Below are 21,821 nucleotides of genomic sequence, written 5' to 3' on the forward strand. Positions count from 1 at the left end.
TTCTGTTGATTCTTTCTATGGTCCTTTTTGTTTCTACTTGGTTGATTTCAGCTCTGAGTTTGATTATTTCCTGCCTTCTACTCCTCCTGGGTGTATTTGCTTCTTTTTGTTCTAGAGCTTTTAGGTGTGCTGTCAAGCTGCTGACATATGCTCTTTCCTGTTTCTTTCTGCAGGCACTCAGCGCTATGAGTTTTCCTCTTAGCACAGCTTTCATTGTGTCCCATAAGTTTGAGTATGTTGTATCTTCATTTTCATTAAATTCTAAAAAGTTTTTAATTTCTTTCTTTATTTCTTCCTTGACCAGGTTATCATTGAGTAGAGCATTGTTCAATTTCCACGTATATGTGGGCATTCTTCCCTTATTGTTATTGAAGACCAGTTTTAGGCCGTGGTGGTCCGATAGCACGCATGGGATTATTTCTATCTTTCTGTACCTGTTGAGGCCCGTTTTTTGACCAATTATATGGTCAATTTTGGAGAAAGTACCATGAGGAGCTGAGAAGAAGGTATATCCTTTTGCTTTAGGATAGAATGTTCTATAAATATCCGTTAAGTCCATTTGGCTCATGACTTCTCTTAGTCTGTCTACATCACTGTTTAATTTCTGTTTCCATGATCTGTCCATTGATGAGAGTGGGGTGTTGAAATCTCCCACTATTATTGTGTGAGGTGCAATGTGTGTTTTGAGCTTTAGTAAGGTTTCTTTTACGTATGTAGGTGCCCTTTTATTTGGGGCATAGATATTTAGGATTGAGAGTTCATCTTGGTTGATTTTTCCTTTGATGAATATGAAGTGTCCTTCCTTATCTTTTTTGATGACTTTTAGTTGGAAATTCATTTTATTTGATATTAGAATGGCTACTCCAGCTTGCTTCTTCTGACCATTTGCTTGGAAAGTTGTTTTCCAGCCTTTCACTCTGAGGTAGTGTCTGTCTTTGTCTCTGAGGTGTGTTTCCTGTAGGCAGCAGAATGCAGGGTCCTCGTTGCGTATCCAGTTTGTTAATCTATGTCTTTTTATTGGGGAGTTGAGGCCATTGATGTTGAGAGATATTAAGGAATAGTGATTATTGCTTCCCGTTATATTCATATTTGGATGTGAGGTTATGTTTGTGTGCTTTCATTCTCTTTGTTTTGTTGCCAAGACGATTAGTTTCTTGCTTCTTCTAGGGTATAGCTTGCCTCCTTATGTTGGGCTTTACCATTTATTATCCTTTGTAGTGCTGGATTTGTAGAAAGATATTGTGTAAATTTGGTTTTGTCATGGAATATCTTGGTTTCTCCATCAATGTTAATTGAGAGTTTTGCTGGATACAGTAATCTGGGCTGGCATTTGTGTTCTCTTAGGGTCTGTATAACATCAGTCCAGGATCTTCTGGCCTTCATAGTTTCTGGCGAAAAGTCTGGTGTGATTCTGATAGGTCTCCCTTTATATGTTACTTGACCTTTTTCCCTTACTGCTTTTAATATTCTTTCTTTATTTTGTGCGTTTGGTGTTTTGACAATTATGTGACGGGAGGTGTTTCTTTTCTGGTCCAATCTATTTGGAGTTCTGTAGGCTTCTTGTATGTCTATGGGTATCTCTTTTTTTAGGTTAGGGAAGTTTTCTTCTATGATTTTGTTGAAGATATTTACTGATCCTTTGAGCTGGGAGTCTTCACTCTCTTCTATACCTATTATCCTTAGGTTTGATCTTCTCATTGAGTCCTGGATTTCCTGTATGTTTTGGACCAGTAGCTTTTTCCGCTTTACATTATCTTTGACAGTTGAGTCAATGATTTCTATGGAATCTTCTGCTCCTGAGATTCTCTCTTCCATCTCTTGTATTCTGTTGGTGAAGCTTGTATCTACAGCTCCTTGTCTCTTCTTTTGGTTTTCTATATCCAGGGTTGTTTCCATGTGTTCTTTCTTGATTGCTTCTATTTCCATTTTTAATTCCTTCAACTGTTTGATTGTGTTTTCCTGGAATTCTTTCAGGGATTTTTGCGATTCCTCTCTGTAGGCTTTTACTTGTTTATTAATGTTTTCCTGTGCTTCCCTAAGTGTGTTCAAGTCTTTCTTGAAGTCCTCCAGCATCATGATCAAATATGATTTTGAAACTAGATCTTGCTTTTCTGGTGTGTTTGGATATTCCATGTTTGTTTTGGTGGGAGAATTGGGCTCCGATGATGGCATGTAGTCTTGGTTTCTGTTGCTTGGGTTCCTGCGCTTGCCTCTCGCCATCAGATTATCTCTAGTGTTACTTTGTTTTGCTATTTCTGACAGTGGCTAGACTGTCCTATAAGCCTGTGTGTCAGGAGTGCTGTAGACCTGTTTTCCTCTCTTTCAGTCAGTTATGGGGACAGAGTGTTCTGCTTTCGGGCGTGTAGTTTTTCCTCTCTACAGGTCTTCAGCTGTTCCTGTGGGCCTGTGTCTTGAGTTCACCAGGCAGCTTTCTTGCAGCAGAAAATTTGGTCTTACCTGTGGTCCCAAGGCTCAGGTTTGCTCGTGGGGTGCTGTCCAGGGGCTCTCTGCAGCGGCAGCAACCAGGAAGACCTGTGCCGCCCCTTCCGGGAGCTTCAGTGCACCAGGGTTCCAGATGGTCTTTGGCTTTTTCCTCTGGCGTCCGAGATGTGTGTGCAGGGAGCAGTCTCTTCTGGTTTCCCAGGCCTGTCTGCCTCTCTGAAGGTTTAGCTCTCCCTCCCACGGGATTTGGGTGCAGAGAACTGTTTATCCGGTCTGTTTCCTTCAGGGTCCGGCGGTATCTCTGGCAGGGGTCCTGCCGCTCCTGGGCCCTCCCCCACGGGAGCCCAGAGGCCTTATACAGTTTCCTCTTGGGCCAGGGATGTGGGCAGGGGTGAGCAGTGTTGGTGGTCTCTTCTGCTCTGCAGCCTCAGGAGTGCCCACCTGACCAGGCGGTTGGGTCTCTCTCTCACCGGGTCTGGGAGCAGAGAGCTGCTGCGGGCCGGGATCCGCGGGTGTGGGACTTCCGGTAAACCCAGAACGTGCCTGGTCCTAGAGAAATTCTGCTTCCGTGTGTCCCAAGCTCACCAGGCAGCTTTCTTGCAGCAGAAAATTTGGTCTTACCTGTGGTCCCGAGGCTCAAGTTCGCTCGTGGGGTGCTGCCCAGGGGCTCTCTGCAGCGGCAGCAACCAGGAAGACCTGTGCCGCCCCTTCCGGGAGCTTCAGTGCACCAGGGTTCCAGATGGTCTTTGGCTTTTTCCTCTGGCGTCCGAGATGTGTGTGCAGGGAGCAGTCTCTTCTGTTTCCCAGGCCTGTCTGCCTCTCTGAAGGTTTAGCTCTCCCTCCCACGGGATTTGGGTGCAGAGAACTGTTTATCCGGTCTGTTTCCTTCAGGGTCCGGCGGTATCTCTGGCAGGGGTCCTGCCGCTCCTGGGCCCTCCCCCACGGGAGCCCAGAGGCCTTATACAGTTTCCTCTTGGGCCAGGGATGTGGGTAGGGGTGAGCAGTGTTGGTGGTCTCTTCTGCTCTGCAGCCTCAGGAGTGCCCACCTGACCAGGCGGTTGGGTCTCTCTCCTCATTGATAACTCTTAACATCAAAGGTATCAATTCTCCATTAAAAAGAAAGACACGGACTAACAGAATGGATGTGAAAGAAGAATCCATCTTTGTGCTGCATCCAAGTAACATATCTTAATGCAGACATCACCTCAGGGTGAAAGGATGGAAAAAGATATTCCAAGCCAATGGCCCAAGAAGCAAGCTAGTGGAGTCATTTTAATATCTGATAAGAAAAACTTTAAGCCAAAGCTAATCAGAAGTGATAAGCAAGGAGGGTACATGGTCATCAAAGGGAAAATCCATCAAAAGGATATTGCAATTGTGAACATCTATGCTCCAAGTACAAGGGCATCTAAATTCATAAAAGAAGTACTTCAGAAAAATAAAACAAAAATAAAAGAAGCACAGCTTAAATTAAATGTTAATTTAACATATTTAATAAATAATACATTAATTTAATTGATAAAATAAACTATATGTTTACTATCACACAGTGATAGTGGGTGACTTCACTACCCCACTTTCACCAATGAACAGGTCGTCCAGACAAAAACTAAACAGAGAAATCCTGGAGCTAACTGACATCATAAACCAAATGGAGCTAACATATTTGCAGAACATTTTACCCAAACAAAGGAATATGTTTTCTTCTTAGTGGCTCATGGAATGTTCTCTAAAATTGACCACATTTTGGGGATACAAAGCAAGACTTCACAAATACCAGAAAGCAGAAACAATACCCTGCATGCATCCTATCTGACTACCAAAGGTTAAAGGGGATATAACAACGACAACAGAAACAGCAGAAAGCTTACAAACACACGAAGACTGAACAGCTTACCACAGAGTGAAAAATGGGTCAAGGCAGAAGTTAAGAAAGAAATAAAAAATTTTCTAAAGTTGAATGAAAAGTGAAAACACATGTTCAAACTTACGCGACACAATGAAGGTGGTCATAAGAGCAGGTTCATAGCACTAATTAGCTACATGAAAAAATGGGAGCGACCTCATTCCTGTAATTTAACAGCACACCTGAAAGCTCTAGAACAATGGCTATCAACCTTCCTAACGCTGTGACCCTTTTTTTTCTTTCCGGAGCTGGGGACCGAACCCAGGGCCTTGCACTTCCTAGGCAAGGGCTCTACCACTGAGCTAAATCCCCAACCCCACGCTGTGACCCTTTAATGCAGTTCCTCATGTTGTGGTGACCCCAACCATAAGATTTTTTTCATTACTACTTCATAACTAATTTTGCTACTCTTATGAATGGTGAATATCTGTGTTTCCCAATGGTCTTAGGTGACCATTACTGTGAAAGGGTTATTTGACCCCCTAAAGGGGTTGTGACCCATGAATTGAGAACCACTGCTCTAGAACAAAAAGAAGAAATCACATTTAGGATTAGATGGCAAGAAATAACCAAACCCAGGGCTGAGATCAATAAGCTAGAAACAAGCAAGCAAGCAAGCAAGCAATCAAAACAATACAAAGAACCAAATGAAACAGAGTTAGTTCTTTGAGAAAATCGTAAGACTGACAAACCCTTAGCCAAATTAAGTAAAAGGTGGAGGTAGAAAATCCAAATTAACAAACTTAGAGCTGAAAGGGGGTATGTAGCAACAGACACCAAGGAAATTCAGAGAACCATAAGGACATAATTTAAGAAACATGTATTTCCCCCATCCATCCCCCTTACTGCCCCCATCCCCCATATTCCCTTGGACTGGGGGGGGGGTCCAACCTTGGCAGGACCAAGCTTCCCTTTCCACTGGTGCCCCAACATATGCAGTTGGAGTCCTGGGTCAGTCCATGTATAGTCTTTGGGTAGTGGTTTAGTCCCTGGAAGCTCTGGTTGGTTGGCATTGTTGTTCTTATGGGGTCTCAAGCTCCCTCAGCTCTTTCAATCCTTTCTATAATTCCTCCAACAGGGGTCCCATTCTCACTTCACTGGTAATCACCTTTGTATTTGACATGCTCTGGATGTGTCTCTCAGGAGACATCTATATCATCCTGAGTGAGGTAATCGAATCACAGAAAAACACACTTGGTATGCACTCATTGATAAATGGATATTAGCCCAAAAGCTCAAATTACCTAAGATGCAATCCACAGACCACAGGAAGCTCAAGAAGAAGGATGACTAAAATGTGAATGCTCCTACTCCTTCTTAAAAGGGGAAAAATATCCATAGGAGGGGATATGGAAGCAAAGTTTAGAGCAGCGACTCAAGGAATGGCCATTCAGAGCCTGACCCACATGTGGCCCATATATATATACAGCCACCAAAACTAGATAAGATTGATGAAGCTAAAAAACGCATGCTGAAAGGGACCGGATATAGATCTCTCCTGAGAGATACATCCAGAGCATGTCAAATATAGAGGTCAATGCTAGCAGCAAGCCACTGAACTTAGAACAGGACCCCCTTGAGGGGAATTAGAGGAAGGATTGAAAGAGTTGAAGGAGCTTGCAACCCCATAAGAGCAACCAGAGCTGCCAGGGACTAAACCACTACCGAAAGACCATACATGGACTGACCCAGAGCTACAACTGCATATGTAGCAGAGATTACCTTGTTGGGGCACCAGTGGAAGGGGAAGCCCTTGGTCCTGCCAAGGTTGGACCCCTAGTGCAGGGGAATATGGGGGGCAGTAAGGGGGATGAATGGGGAGAATACCCACATGGGGAAGGGGGAGGGGAGGGGGACTTATGGACAGGAAACCTGGAAAGGGAATAACATTTGAAATGTAAGTAAAGAAATATATCTTAAAAAAAAGTTTACCAACCAAAGAGCCAGGTCATATGGTTTTACCACAGAATTCTACTAGACTTTCAAAGGAGAATTAATGCCAATACTTCTCAAATTATTCCACAAAATAGAAACAGAAGGAACATTGACCAATACATTTTATAAGCCACAGTTACTCTGACTCCCAAGCCACATAAAGATCAAACAAAGAGAATTACAGACCAATTTCCCTTATAAACATAGATGCAAAAAGCCTCAATAAAATACCTGCAACCCAAATCCAAGAACACAAGATCATCTACTGTGATCAAGTAGGCTTCATCCCAGAGATGCAGGGATTCAATATATATAAATCAATAAATGCAATCTATTATATAAACAAACTGAAAGACAAAAAACCCCACATGATCATATCTTTGGATGTAGAAAAGTCCTTTGATGAAATTTCACACTTTTCATGATCAAAGTCCTGGAGAGATCAGGGTTATAAGGGATGTACTTCAACATAATAAAGGCAGTTTTCAGCAAACACATAGACGATATCTACTTAAATGTAGAGTAGCTCAAAGCAATCCCACTAAAATCAGGAGCAAGACAAGGTAGTCCTCTGCCCATATTTATTCAATATAGCACTTGAAGTCTTATCTAATAACACAAGAGATCTGAACAGATCTAAAGAGAATTCTCAGAAGAGGATCTCAAATGGCTGAGAAACTGTGGTCAACATCCTTAGTTATCAGAGAAAGACAAAATACTTTGAGATTTCATCTTACGCCTGTTGGAATGACTAAGATCAATTACACAAGTGACAGCTCATGCTGGAGAGGATGTGGAGCTAGGAGAACATCATCCATTGCTGGTGGGAGTGCTAGCTTGTACAACCATTATGGAAATCAGTGTGGCAGCTCGAAGGAAGATGGGAATTAATCTACATCAAGATCCAGCTATACCACTCTTAAACACATACCCTAAGGATGCTTCATCCTACTACAGAGACACCTGCCTCACCACGTTCACTGCTGATCTGGTCACAATAGGCAGAAATTGGAAACAACCCAGATGTCTGTCAACGGAAGAATGTGTAAAGAAAACGTGGTACACTTACATAATGGAATATTACTCAGCCATTAAAAACGAAATCATGAAATCCACAGGTAAATGAATGGGACCTGAGCAAGGTAACCCAGATCCAAAAAGACAAATATGATATGTGTTTGCTTATATGTGGATATTATCTGTTAAGTCATTAATAAGTAGGCTGCAATTGGTAGAACCATAGAGGTTATGTATAGATTAAGGGACTAGTGGGGAGGCAGAGATCTCACTAGGAAGGGGAAATAGGATAGTTATGGTTGGATGGGGGTATGGGGAGGGACTTGAATGGCCAGATCAAACAAGGAGTGGGAGGCAAGAGGGGGACGAGGGAGGGAATATGAAAAGAGACAGCTACGGTTGGAGAGATGGCTCAGTGATTAAGAACACTGGCTGCTCTTCCAGAGGTCCTGAGTTCAATTCCCAGCGAACACATGGAGGCTCATGACCATCTGGTAATGGGATCTGATGCCCTCTTCTGGTGTGTCTGAAGACAGCAACAGTGCACCTACATACAAAAAACAAATTAAAAAAAAGAGAGAGAGAGAGAGACAGCTAAAATTAAGGGCCATTTGAGGGGTAGTATGGAAGCCTAACACAGTAGAAGCTTTCTAAAACATATACATATATGAAGGTGATCTAAATGAAATTTCCAAATAACAGGAGAGACAGAGTCCCTACTGGACATCTTTTTTCAACAAACGAGTCTTCTAGTACCAGGAATGGGTTACATCTAGTTGAGTTGTTATCCAAAGGGATCCCATGGGAACCTTCATGCAACCAGGCTGTTGGCAAGGCTGTAGTTTGCTCTCCACAAATCAACAGCCAGGCCCTATTGCTAAAGACAACACCCACGCACTTCATTGATCATCTTGAAGTCACTTGCCAGACAGTGTGCAGAGAAGGAGCTCAGAATGCTCAGCCCTAAACGGGATGTCTTAATCAGACACCTCTTCTCAGGGCTTAGGGAACTATGCCGAAGAGGAGACTGATTTTGTAAGAGGCAGAGGAGGGCAGGGGAATGGAGGACACAGCAAACAAAGCCTTCTAAACAGAGCGTGAGGGGACCAAGGTACACATGAGGCAGCATGCACAGGGCCTACTTGGGTCTGTACCAGTCAGGGCTCTGGAACTGAAAGAGGGCACACGCCCCCATCCCTAACCCAGAATCTATCTTCAATTGATAACCACATGCGAACGAAAGCTTAGTTCTTAAGTGTAGGCTGCCTGCCCAGCAGTAGAAGAAAATGAACTGAGACATGAACTCAACAGTAGCTTTGGAAGTTCCTACTCTCAAAGTATCATGCCAGGGCATTTTCTTACCTTTATTTTATTCTTTCCTCCTATTGTTTCTGTACAGCTCCTTCATGTATATATTATGGCTTCTGGTTTTGTGCTTTTACTGGGTTCCTAAACGTGCGAACAACTGTGTCTCTGCGCTTACAAGTATTTGTTTCTTGTGCCTTGAGATTTTTTTCCTTCTGTTTGTTTATTCTAATCTGGTTTGTTAGTGTTTGTTTTATATTGCTATATTCATTAGAGGTCTGTCTGTTTTCTAACGAGATACGGAAAGGAGGTAGATCTGGAGGAGGTGATGTGGGGAGGAACTGGGAGGAGTAGATTGAAGAGAAACCACGATCAGAATGTATTATATGAGAACTATGTTCTTTTCTTACAATTTAAAATATTTACTTTTTCAATATATATTTCAAGTACAGTTTCTCTTTCTAGTCTCTCCCAATACTCCTGCCGGTCCCCACCCTACCCCCACCTCCCTTTTCCCCCAGATTTGCTCCTCTGTTTTCCTTCAGAAAAGAGCAGAACACAGCAAAACAAGCTACATAAGAGAAGGCACAAACCCTCATCGATCTGGGTAAGGCAACCCAGTAGGAGGAAAAGGGTTCCAAGATCAGACAAGAGTCAGAGACACCCCCACTCCCACTCCTAGGAGTCCCACAAATATACCAGGTTAATAACCTTAACATATGTGGAGTCCTAGCTCAGACCCATGTAGGCACTGTGAGTCTCTCTGAGTCCTGCTGAAATATACTTGATGTCTGTGGGCCATGTTTTCCTGATATCCTCAACCTGCCTGGCTCCTATACTTCTTTCTCCCCCTCTTCCCACAGGGCTCCCAAGCTCCAAGAGGAGGGACCCTATGGAGGTCTCCAGTTTGGGCACTCTCTTGACTTAATGTTTGGCTGTGGCTTTCTGCACATACTCCCATCAGCTCCTGGTGGTAGTCTCTTTCATGATTGGGCTAGGGACTGGTCAGAACTGTTGGCAGTCTCAAATCAGTTTTCTTTCTTTCTCTCTTCTTCTTAGATAGATTTATTTATTTATTTATTTATTTATTTATTTATTTATTATGTATATAGTGTTCTGCCTGCACATATGCCTGCAGGTCAGAAGAGGGTATCAGATCACATTATAGATGGTTTTGAGATACTGTGCCGTTGCTGGGAATTGAACTCAGGACCTCTGGAAGAGCAGTTAGTGCTTTAACCGCTGAGCCATCTCTCCAGCCCCTCAAATCTATTTTCAATATAAGAAAAAAAAAACCCTACAAGGATGTGGTAGCTATTCTTGGTTGCCAACTGGAATGCATCTGGAATGAACTAAATCCAGAAGTGGGGGGTTCAAACCTATGAGAGTTTTTTTTTTTTTTTTTTTTGGCTTGGTTTGAAGTGGATGGATCACTTCTATTCTGGACCTTTGAAGTAGGAAGACACATATGTACATTTGATCCAAATTTTGGGGAAGACACACATCTTTAATCTGGATCTTGAGGTGTGAAGACACACCTTTAATCCAGGTCACATCTCCTATATAAGGCCATGGAAAAAGAAGGCTTTTTTTTTTTCTGCTTGCCCTTACCTTGCTAGCCCGACCTTCACTTGCATTACAGCAATGACTTCAGGACTCCAGTGTCTTCTGACGACCATCTGAGACATCCAGCCTCATGGATGGAACGATTTCTGGATTCTTGGACTTTCTGTTCATTGCCAGCCCCTGTTGGGTTAATTGGACTGTAGCCTGTAAGTCATCTTAATAATCCTCTTTCCATATGTACAGAAATATTCATTCTATAAGTTCTGCTATGTTAGAGAACCCAGACTAATACAAATGGAAAAAGAGGAGTCACTCCTTCCAGGAGGGAGAAAATAGGCTCAGAAGGTTCCCAAAATAGGACTGACTTGATTTCCTGCTCAGATTTCTCTCGATGGTGGAGGACCTGGAAATATAAGATGAAATAAACCCTTTGTTCTCCAAGTGGCAGCTTTTGGTCAGAGTGTCTTATAGAACATGGCCCAACACTCAGCATAAATGGAGAAAAACCAACCAAAAACTCTGGACTGGACATCCACATCACTTCCTCCACAGCTCACGGAACTTGATGGAAGGTTGTGTGGGAAGAGTAGAAGAGGCAGAAGAAAGGGAGGAGTCCTGTGCAACTGTGTCCTCTGAGTTGAAATAGTTCCTCTTTAAGGACGGGGGTTTAGAAACCTTAAGCAGCTCATGAAACTTATAAAACACAGAAAGCCCAGGTTACAGGATTCTTGGAGTTATAAAAGCAATGAGCATCCTCTGGGAGAGAAAACTCTTATGTGAAGCTGCTTGCACATTGGACTGGGCTGCCAAATACAGCTTTTCTGAGTTATTGCCCACACTGTAGTTGCTTTCACATCACCTGTGCTCCAATAAGCTGCCTAGCTCCAAAAGTATGATGATGATATCAGTTACCAACTTGATAGGGCCTAGAATCACCCAGGGAGCAAGCTTCTGGACACATCCACAAGGAGTTTCCAGACAGGATTAAACCAAGTGAGAACACCAATCCTGAACGAAGGTGGCACCATTCCGTGGCTTTGGTCCTGAGACTGAATGAAAAAGGACAGGTTGTGCAGAACACCACTATTCACTTCTGTTTTCTGACTAGATACAGTGTGGCCAGCTGCCTCAGCCTCCTGCTTCCAGGCCTTCTCAAAACAAAGGAAGGGTAACTCTGGGCTGTGAGCCAAAAGAAACTCCCCCTCCCTTAAGCTGTTTCCATCAGACATCTAGTCACCATGACTTAAAAGTAATTAGCTGATGCTGAGATTTGGCCATAGAAGTCAGAGGGGCTCCAGACAGCAGTACGGCTGGAAGATTAAGCTCTGAGTGCCAGGAGTCAGCAGTGGGGATTGTTGGAACCAGCCTACTGCCATGATTTGGTGATCTAGGTGTTGGCGTAACGGGAACGAAGAGAGATATATGAGACCCCAGCTAGATGGGGGCAGATATGAAAAGCCTCGAGTACAGTTGGGGCTGCTAAAAGACTTCAGTCCACGACAAAGATCAAAGATCTGATTGTCTTATCAATAGGCGATGCTCTCCTATAGAAGCTGGCTGCGAGAGCATCAGGAACAGCTCCAAAGGAGGTCATGGTAGCAGCTCTGGGTACAAAGGTGATTGGAATGTCACCACAGCAACCAGGCTCAGACTGTCCTGCAGAGCTCTGTCGACAGCTGAGTGAATACCTCATTCCTTACCACCTCTGAGTTGGAAATGGAAGACTTCCAGCTGACAGCAAGCTCAGCCTTCTTCCTCTCTCCCTCCAGGTTTGAGAGCTCTTCCCAGGCTGGTCCCTTTTTATAGCTCATTTCCATGCACACACATTCAGTAATTAGGATCCACATGGCTCTGTGTATCAGGGTTTGAGGCTTTGCACAGTGAGACCCCTTAGGTAGATACCTCATCAAAGGAGGATGAGAAGGACAGCTACCCTCAAGGCTGGTGAGAGTCAGACTCCTGAGCTTCTCCCATGCAGGGAGCTTATGGGGGCTTCCTTCATTGCTGCAGCCTCCAAGGTTGCTCAACTTGCAACCTATGATGGTTTACATATGCTCAGTCCAAGACTATTAGAAACTGTGGCCCTGTTTGAATAGGTGTGGCCTTTTTGTTGTAGGTGCGGCACTGTGGGTGTGGGCTTTAATACCCTCATCCTAGCTGCCCGGAAGCCAATATTCTGCTAGCAGCTTCCAGATAAAGATGTAGAAATTTTCAGCTCCTCCCACACCATGCCTGCCTGGTTACTGCCATGCTCTTACCTTGATGATAATGGACTGAACCCTTGAACCTGTAATCCATCTCCAACTAAATGTTGTCCTTCTAAGACTTGCGTTGGTCATGGTGCCTGTTCACAGCAGTAAAACCCTAAGACACAACCAAAGGCGGGGACTTATTCCTACCTTAGCCTCCAAGACTCTGTTTCTGCTACAGATGGGAATCCATTCCTATGGCTTTTCTTGGCCTTCATGATCCAGTTTTTAGAGTCCATGCCTCCAGCCTTTGAGACCTGTTGTTCTAGAGGTTTAAAGGAATCTTGATGTCCCAAAACTTGTTGGCAAGCTCTCAGCTAGCATCTTGTCACTATTAAGTCCAAATCTCACTGTTCTATTTGGCACTCCTATGTGTGGTGACTTGTTTTCTCATTTTAACTGCTAATCCAAAGTTTAAGAAGGTTCTCCTTGTTATTTGCTCATTATCATTTGTCCACTTCATCATCGGAGAGGGCAAGACAAGAACTCTTGTTGGAGACAGCAAATCCACTCTCTCCATCAAGAATCCAGTTCACTGGTGTGACTAAACCTGACTATGTGTCTCTTGAGCCTTTGGAACTGGTTTATGGATGGGAGGATTTTGTAAGAGTCTGCGGTTGTGACTTTGATGGAAGCTCAGAAGACCAGAAAAGAAAAGCAGACAGTAGAGGCCGTGCCTGTGAGATTTCAACTGGCAATATGGACTCTCTTGGGAACTGGACTACATGATATTTATATCCTATTCTGACAAGGATTCTGTCTCATTTTGCCCAAGTTCTGAGAATTTGAGTGAGGGCAAATTCAGAAGCAATAGACTAATCCCATTGTAGCAGTACATCAGCAGTAAACTCATTGAATTAGTGGAGGGAATTTCAGGATGACAAAAATATTCTGGTTAGTGTAGTTGTTGTAGTATAGTAGTATAGTTGTACCAGGAAAATGCAGTGTGGAAGATTCAAAAACCATGCAGTTTTCATGGACATGAATGGGGTTAACAGAGACTTGCTGATGTTACAGTGAGGGTATTAAAGGGTTAGCGCCATTAAAGAAACACTGCCAGTTCAAGCTCCCTTTCCACAATCTCAGAGCCGGCCGCCATGACTTCCCTTTCATAGTGGCCTGTAGCCTGCAAACTCTCTAGTTTACCAAACTAAATCTTCTTTCCCTTAAGTTCCTCCTTCAGGTAACTGGTCACAGAAATGAAGACAGTAACCAATGCAGTAGTTCAGGCTGACCTTGAACTAACTATGAAGACCAGGCTCTCCTCAAATTTGTGATCCTCCTGCCTTTGTCTCCCAAGTGTTGGCTTACAAACATGTCACTCTCAACAATAAAGGAACAACAACAAACCAAAGGGGCAAAATAGAAAAAGAAATTAAAACACAGAAGTCTTTAAAATGTTTATTAACTCATTAAAGTAGGTCATTGTACCAATATAGCATTGTAATTTGAATCTGAAAATGGCCCCCATAGGCTCATATGTTTGAATGCTTGGTCCAGTTGGTGGAACTGTTTGGGAAGGATCAAGAGGTGTGGCCTTGCTGGAGGAGGTGTGTTAATGGGAGTGGGATCTGAGGTTTCAAATGCTCACACAATTCCAGCTCTCTCTCTGCCCTGTGGATCAGATGTAAGTTTTCGGCGGTAGTGAGAATTTAGGTTTCTTTAAAAATCCACTTATGTTATATGAATATGCTTTTGTTTTAATCCCAGGGATATGGAGCTGCTTCAGATTGTCCACAGCTGCTCACTATGATTGTCTTGTGCTCTTGGAGGGATTTGATTTTTGCCAGCTGTAGATAGTTTATGTTTGGGATTCTGGGGATTCTTGAGAGGGTATAAATACAAGATCCCTGAGAGGACCTGTGGTGGCTGCTGCTCCCCCCTGCTGCTGCTTTTGCTATTGCTGGATTGCTGACTGGAGATATCCTGAAAACAGAGATTGGACTTGCCTCAAGGAATCCTACATCACTAATCAGCAGAAAGTAGTCCAAAGAGGTCTAACCCCCCTTTCTCCTCTAACCTTCTTTTTGTTCTGCTAGTGTTGGGGGTTGGAAGGTATTGGAGTAGAGTAAGGGTTGGAAGGGTGGTAGATGATAGAACCCCCTAAAAGAGCCCAAAAAGTATGGCAACACTGGGCTGCTGCTCCAGCACCACGTCTGCTCACCTGCTACTGTGCTCCCATGACGGCCTTACATTCACACTCTGGAACTGTTAAAGCCCCAGTTAAACGCGTTCTCTTATAAATTGTCCTGGACATATTGTCTATTCATAGTAGTAGAAAAGTAACTAAGATGAGTTGATGTTATCAACATCAATAACAAATTAAAAAAAAAAACTACTTTCAACAACAACAACAACAGTACAGATAGGCATGGCTTTACTTGACATGTTTTTCTGCAAATGTCTTCTATATTCTCATATTTGCATTCACTATGTTATTGCGATTTGTTGTTTTGAAACAAGAATAAAAAGAAATCCAGTTTTGTAGAGATACGTAGTCAGAAGAGGGACAAACCATTTGCCAGTCTTTTCAGATGGTTGCGGAATTCTTCTTTGATACCGTACAGAAATGCACAGGGAGGTTTTTAGAGGCTAGTTACAGTGTAAAACCAAAGCATAGCATAGTTTTACATTTTGATTCATCCCAATCAATCTGTCTTAGGCTGGGCTCGGTGACACATGCCTTTAATTTCAGCACTTGGGAGGCAGAAGCAGAATGGATCTCTGTGTGTTTGAGGCCAGACTGGTTTGTAGAGTGAGCTCTAGGCCAGGAGTGCTGCATAATGAGATCATTAACAACAACAACAACAACAACAACAACAACAACAACACAAACAAACAAACAAAAAATCAAAAGTCAAAACCTCAAATCAAACACCATCACCTAATTAAAAAAAAAAGAAAAATATCTGTCTTATGAATTAGAAGACTCAGAAATAAACCCTTGTGGCTACACTACAGCCATCCAGGTTTTGGCAAATGGGTCAAAATCCTACCCTAGAAAATAAGACAGCTTCTTAAATGCATGGTGCTAGGAAAGCGGAGCATCCAACTGTATAAGGATGGTATGAACTCTGTATCTTTTGCCTGCATACAAACCACCTTGAGGGGCTAGGGAGATGGCTCGATAGTTCAGAGCACTTAGTGCTCTTGCAGAGGAATCAGTTTGATTCCCAGCATCCACAGAGTGGATCACAGCCACTCATAGCTGTGCCATGGGAATCAATAGGCACATACATGGTGTACACTCATGCAAGCAGGAAAGACATTCATAAACACAAAAAGTAAAATAAATAAATAAAAAATTTTAAAAGAGGCTTGGAAAGATGGCTCAGCAGTTAAAGGCACTCACCCTTGCAGAGGACCTGGGTCCAATTTCCAGCACCCACATGGTGTGGTTCACAGCCATCCATATTTGAGGGGAATCAGATACCCTCTTCTGACCTTTGTGGATACCAAACATGAACATGGTGGAATCCATCCATCCATCCAGGCAAAATATTCAAAATGAATAGATCTAATAAAAAATGTAAAAACAAATCAACTCAGAATGGATCAAGAACTTTAACACAGAGGCAGAAACACTGAAAATGCTAGTTGAAATCATGCAGAGAATTCTTCAAGATATAGATATAGGCAAAACATTTCTGCTAGTAACTCTCGTAGCATAGTATGTAAACCAAAAATTGACAAATGGGATTACATGAAATTGAGAGGCTCCTGCACAGCAAAGGAAACAATTGGCAGAGTGAAGAGAGAGCACCTACAGACTGGGAGAAAATATTTGCTAGCTGTACTTTGGACAAGGGGTTAATGGCTAGCATATATAAAGCAAGACCAAAAACATCCAATCAATAAGTGAGAATAACCTGAACAGGTAATATTCAAAAAAAGAAGAAACAAAATGGTCAATAAGTATTTAAAATGGTACGTAACATCACTGGCTATCAGGGAAATGCATATTTAAACTATTCTGAGACTCCATATCATGCCGCTGAGAATGGTGACATCAAAGAAGCAAATGAGAACAAAGAGTGTTGAGGATATGGGGAAAGAGGAAACTCTTGCTCATAGCTGGTGGGCATGCATTCTTGTATTCACTATGGAAATCAGTGTGGAGGTTTCTCAAACAACAACCAACCAAAGCCCCAAACCACCGCCATCACCACCACCACATCTAAAAACATAACTACCATGTGACCCATTATACCACTAGTGGGCATAGACCCAAAGCTTCTAGTTCTATTGTTTTCCAACAGCCATACTCATTGCTCTGCTAGTCACAAAAGTAGGAGTTAGGGTAGCTTGAACATCAACTGATGAACAGGTAAGGAAAATATGGCATATATATGCAATGGGATTTGTTAAAAAGGTTTAAAAATGTATTAGTCCCTCCCTTGGGTGTGTGTGTATATGTGTGTGCACACATGCCTGTATGTGCTACGGCACGCAGGCAGAGGTCAGAGAACAACTTTTGGGAGTTGATTCCCTCTTTCCACTGTAGGCTTTGGTCCCCATATAGGCTCAAATATTTGAATGTTTGGAAGATTGTTTGGGAAGGATTAGGAGGTGTGGTCTTCCTAGAGTAGGTGTGGCCTTTTTGGAGGTGTGTCATGGGGCTTTGAGATTTCAAAAGCTCCTGCCAGGCCCAGTCTCTTTCTCTCTTTCTATCACCATCTTGTGGATCAGTTGCAAGCCCTCTGCTATTGCTCCAGTGCCATGACTACCTGGCACCATGCTCCCCTACCATGATGATTATGAGCTAACTTTCTGCAACTGTCACTAGGCCCCCAATCATAAGCTGCTTTGGACTGTCCCCATTGGTCAGGGCTGATGAGTGACAGTAATTCTCCAGCATGCTTATAAAAGCTTGGCTCCTTCCTGAGCACATATGCACCCTCTGGCTTGGTCTGCACTCCTAATGGACCTTTACTCACAAATAATTCCCACCACTGTGCATCCTCCATCCAGAAAAAAATCAGTGTGTTGATTTAAGCAGATCTTCCAAATTTTGACGTATTCCATTATAAAACCTCCATGATTTCATAGCCTGTAAGGCATAAACTCTGGATGTCACAGCCTTGTAGTCTGGTACTTAGGAGAAGTTCTCCCATGATAGCAGCATAAACTATAAACTATACAAAGGAGCTGGAGTGATAGTTCAGCAGGTGAGAGCACTTGTTCTTGTTGGGGGTCTGAGCTCACTTCCCAGGATCTTCATGGTGGTTTACTCCGGTTCCGAGTTATACAACACTGTCTTCTGCCCTCCGTGGGCACCAAATGGAACATCCACATTCACACAACGAAAACACCCAAACCCAAAAACAAACAAACAAACAAACAAACAAACAACCCCCATAAATTAATCTAAAAACTGAAAAAACATATAAAATATAATTCAGGCATGGAGATAGAAAACTGCAGCTGTAACCCTTTAGGAGGAGGAGGTGGGAAAACTAGAAGTTTGAAGGCAGTCTGTGCTACACAGGGATTTATCCCAGAAAGAGGGGGCAAGAAGGAAGGGAGGAAGGGAAGGAATAAGCAGGGGGCTTACGCTTTTAAAAACTTTCACACTCCTCAGAACAGTTTCAGGGCATTGAACAACTGTTAAACTCGTGTCTTAAAGCATCCTAATGGACAAGTTTGAAAAATTTCTAGTGTTTCCACTTGAAGTCTTGGATTTTTATCATCGGACACAATACTGTTGGCGGGCATCCTTGAAAGCGACAGTCTTGTTTGGTTCCTTTTGGAACCCTGCCTGCTAAAGACCTGCTCTGAAGTCTGTCAGTTGCTCTTTGATGACAAATGCTGTACCCCGCTACCCCTCTAAAAGCCATTTGGTTTGGTTTGCAGCTCCAAGAATTGCATACTTGCTTTCCTGGAGTTCTAGTTCTCAGTGTGAAACAGACACGATTCATTAATTCATCCTGTCTTATCATGTATAATGACAACATGCCCTGCTCTCTAGAGTCAAGGGAACTCTGAAGTGAGGTGGGCTCTGTGCCAGTGTCTGTGCAAAGCACAGCTCTGGAGATGATGCCCAGTGTCAGTAGGCCTTGCCTTGAACCTTGAGGTTACCTTTGTTGATACTGGCCCAACTGTCAACTCAATAAAAAAGGAAAATCCCACTTCAGCAACACTCTAGAATTTATTTGAAGAGTCCCTGAAAGGGTGCCAGGAACCCAGCGGTCCCTAGACTATGTTTCTAGTGGGTAGCAGTCCTGGAGGCAGTCTAAACTGTGTCCAATAACCCTTGTTTTTTTTTTTTTTTAAAGATTTATTTATTTTATGTATACGAGTACAGTGTGGCTGACTCAGACACAGCAGAATCTGGCATTGGATCTCATTACAGATGGTTGTGAGCCACCATGTGGTGGCTGGGAATTGAACTCAGGTCCTCTGGAAGAGCAGCGGGTGCTCTTAACTGATGAGCCATCTCTCCAGTCCCCAACCCTTATTATTAAATCTAAAGTTTGCCACTGTTGCTTGTTACCAATTTTAACATGGGTTAAAGCATTTTGAGCCAAAATGCTTTAGGGACTCTAATATGGGGGCAATTTGTACTCGAGCCTTAATTAGGAAGAATGATAGATCCAAAAGTTTTACTTTACTAAAATAGTTTGACATTTATACTTTTTATAATCTTGTTTGTTAAGTCGATGTCAAACAAACACATCTACAGCTCATAAATTGTGCCAAAAGGAGAGAATACTAATACTATTTTTATTTATTTGTATGTCCGTGTGCCTGCTTCTCTGTAAGCGTGTACCACCTGTGTGCAGTGCCTTAGAAGGCCGTAAGAGGGCACTGGGTCACCTGAAACTAGAATTAGTTGTAAGCTACCTGATGTGGGTTCTAGGAACTGGACCTAGGTCCTCTGCGGCTTTGTTTTTCTAGCCTCCAATTTTAGGAATGTTCTCAGTGACCTTATCATGCTTGACGCTGTTAAATTTTTCTTTAGATATTAAAAGCCTGATATTCACCAACTAAATCCTTACTGGCCAAGGTCACTCAATGGTCGACTTCCATCCTGGTTGAGAGGCTTTAAGTTGGGAACACCTTTGCTCTACTATAAAGATCTTTTCTCTAACTAACAAATTACAAGGCTGTGACATCTGAAGCTTGGGGAATTATGGACATCACGCCTAGATCTTTAGGCACTTTTTTTTTGGTGTCTATTCTGATATGAAAACAGGACTTCTCCATCCATATAGTTCAGAACTAGAATACTTTAACCATATGATTTTTCGTTTCCTTTTTCTTCTGTTGGATCTGGATCTCACTTCAGAACTCTGGCTGTCCAGGAACTCACTATGCAGCCCAGGATGGCATCAGATTGGTAGCCATCTGTCTGCCTCTGCCTCCTCGGTGCTGGCATTAATGGTGTGCTCCACCATCTCTAACATATGATCTTTATCTCTCGTCCCTGTAGCATGCTTGTAAATTCACAAAGTGCTTGGTGGGCAACGACTTCTGGGAATCTCAATGTTGTTCAACCCCTACTCACATATAGAAATTCATCACACTGTGTATGGCAGGCAGCTGTTAGGTGGCCCCAATGCTCCCGGCTTCCTGTTATTTACATCATTGTGCTGCCTTCTTTCCGGGACTATGAACGAGAGTGGTGGCATGCTTCTAATGAACCGATTCAGGAGAAAGTGTGGGGATGTCACATCTATGATTAAGTTTTACAGATCCATCTTCTGTTTTGCTCAATGACTTTATTACTATCTGGGCTTGAATGCTTTGAAGATGCAAAAAGCTCTTTCAGAAATTCTCCCTGTTAGAATTTAGGGCAGCTTCTGACAGACAGATGGTGGGGAACGGAATCTCTGGTCTCCTTAGGGGAAAGCAATTGAGCTTAGAGAAGAGTCAGATCGGCTCCCAAGGGAACCTTTCAAGGAGATCTGGAGGGGGTGTTAGTTTGATCTTAAACTTAACAAGACATATTGAAATGGGAGAACCCAGAAAGACTGGGTCTGAGATAACATGTGGGAATTGTTTTGGGATAATTTGTTGTGGAACTTTGGTTATGTAACTATAGACCATGAACACATCATTATATTTGGTGGTTTCTCTAGCAGGACCAGAAATGAGCTGATCAAATTCTCTTGGTCTTTGTTCTACATGTTTAGATATTTACTGATTATTGGGGAGTGGCTTCCAGATCATCCAGAGGTCTGTACCTGTTGCTCCAGGGACCTACTCCACACTATATCAATTTCTGGGCTCCCAAGAGACTGTCCATAGCTGTCTTTTCCCACCCCAACATCATTTAGTTTATACACCAGAGACAGCATGACAATAAATTAATCCTTGGAGTTTGGAACTTCAGTCTGGTCTGGAGAATGAGTTACTACTTCCAAAGGTAGGGATGCAGAAAACCAGTTCACCAGCGGAAGTGCAAAATGCTTGCAAGCTCCAGGTGGGAAATCTGGGGTGCTGTGAGCTGACTCCCTGCGTGCTAAATTAACAAACCAGGGCAAAAGAATACCTGTTTCCAGAGAGGGCTGCCAGACTGTATGTGATAAATCGCGTGAACCGCTCATCATACTGCCTACCCGGAGCAGAGTGAGCCAAGCATTTAGGATTCCTCCACGGGGTCTTAGGTCCTGATCGGCCTGGGCCACCCAGGGGCGGGGCGCAGCGGGGACCCAGCCGAGGTCTGCCCCGCCCACGCGAGGCCGAAGCCCGTCGAATGACTCTGTGCAACGTGTTGGTGGCTGCGGCGGCGGCCGCGCGGGTTCTTCCGGGCTCTGCAGCTTCCTGCCGAGCATCGCGCAGCCGCCTCGGCCGCGGGGGACCCCGGTGCAGGCCTCCGGGGTGCAAGCCTCTGGGGCGTAGGCCTCCTAGGTGTAAGCCTCCCGGACGCAGACCTCCGCACCTGAGCACAGCGCACCATGAGCGCCTTGCCGCCGCCGCCGCCGCTACCGCTGCTGCTGCTGCTGCTCGTGCTCCTGGCCGCGCCCGCCGTCCTCGCTCGCAGAGCCGAGTCCGCCTCGGCCTCACAGCCCGAAGCAGACCACCAGTCTCCGCCCAGCCCAGGGAATGCCACCCAGCTGGGATCTGGTATGGCGGGCGGGGGAGGCTCCAACAGCAGCGTCGACGCGGTGGTGACCCGCATCTCCAGCCTGCTTCGCGACCTGCCCACCCTGAAGGCGACGGTGATCGTGGCTTGCGCCTTCAGCGCGCTGCTCATCGCCTGCCTGCTGCTGCGAGTCTTCAGGTGGGTCGCGTCGCCCAGCTCCTTGCCGGGTTGGCTCCACGGGCGGCGTCGCCATGGTGCTGTTGCTGCCGCCGCCACCGCGCACTGCCCCACCTGCGCGCACAGGTGCTCGCTCTCGGCGCGCTCCCGCCAGGCGCGCACCTCTCTGCTCGATCTGTCATGGTGGGATCCGGAG

The 21,821-nt window shown here is 44.1% G+C and overlaps 1 protein-coding gene and 1 pseudogene across 2 annotated transcripts in view; one reads left to right on the plus strand and one right to left on the minus strand.

Annotated features, from left to right (window-relative positions):
- LOC103691177 (histone H2A.Z pseudogene) overlaps positions 1–21,197 on the minus strand; it is a 42,177-nt pseudogene extending 20,980 nt beyond the window's left edge.
- Positions 21,122–21,821, plus strand: part of Fam174b (family with sequence similarity 174, member B) — an 80,921-nt gene continuing 80,221 nt past the window's right edge. The window contains exon 1 of one of the 2 annotated variants that reach the window (XM_017590163.3): positions 21,122–21,646. In XM_017590163.3, coding sequence (XP_017445652.1) covers positions 21,321–21,646 — 326 coding nt within the window. In that variant the 5' untranslated portion in view covers positions 21,122–21,320. The remainder of the gene's footprint in view (positions 21,647–21,821) is intronic. The other variant, NM_001401349.1, reaches the window with a different exon arrangement.

Source organism: Rattus norvegicus, chromosome 1 (genome assembly GCF_036323735.1).
Source record: "Rattus norvegicus strain BN/NHsdMcwi chromosome 1, GRCr8, whole genome shotgun sequence".
In the NCBI taxonomy this organism is placed as follows: Eukaryota; Metazoa; Chordata; class Mammalia; order Rodentia; family Muridae; genus Rattus; species Rattus norvegicus.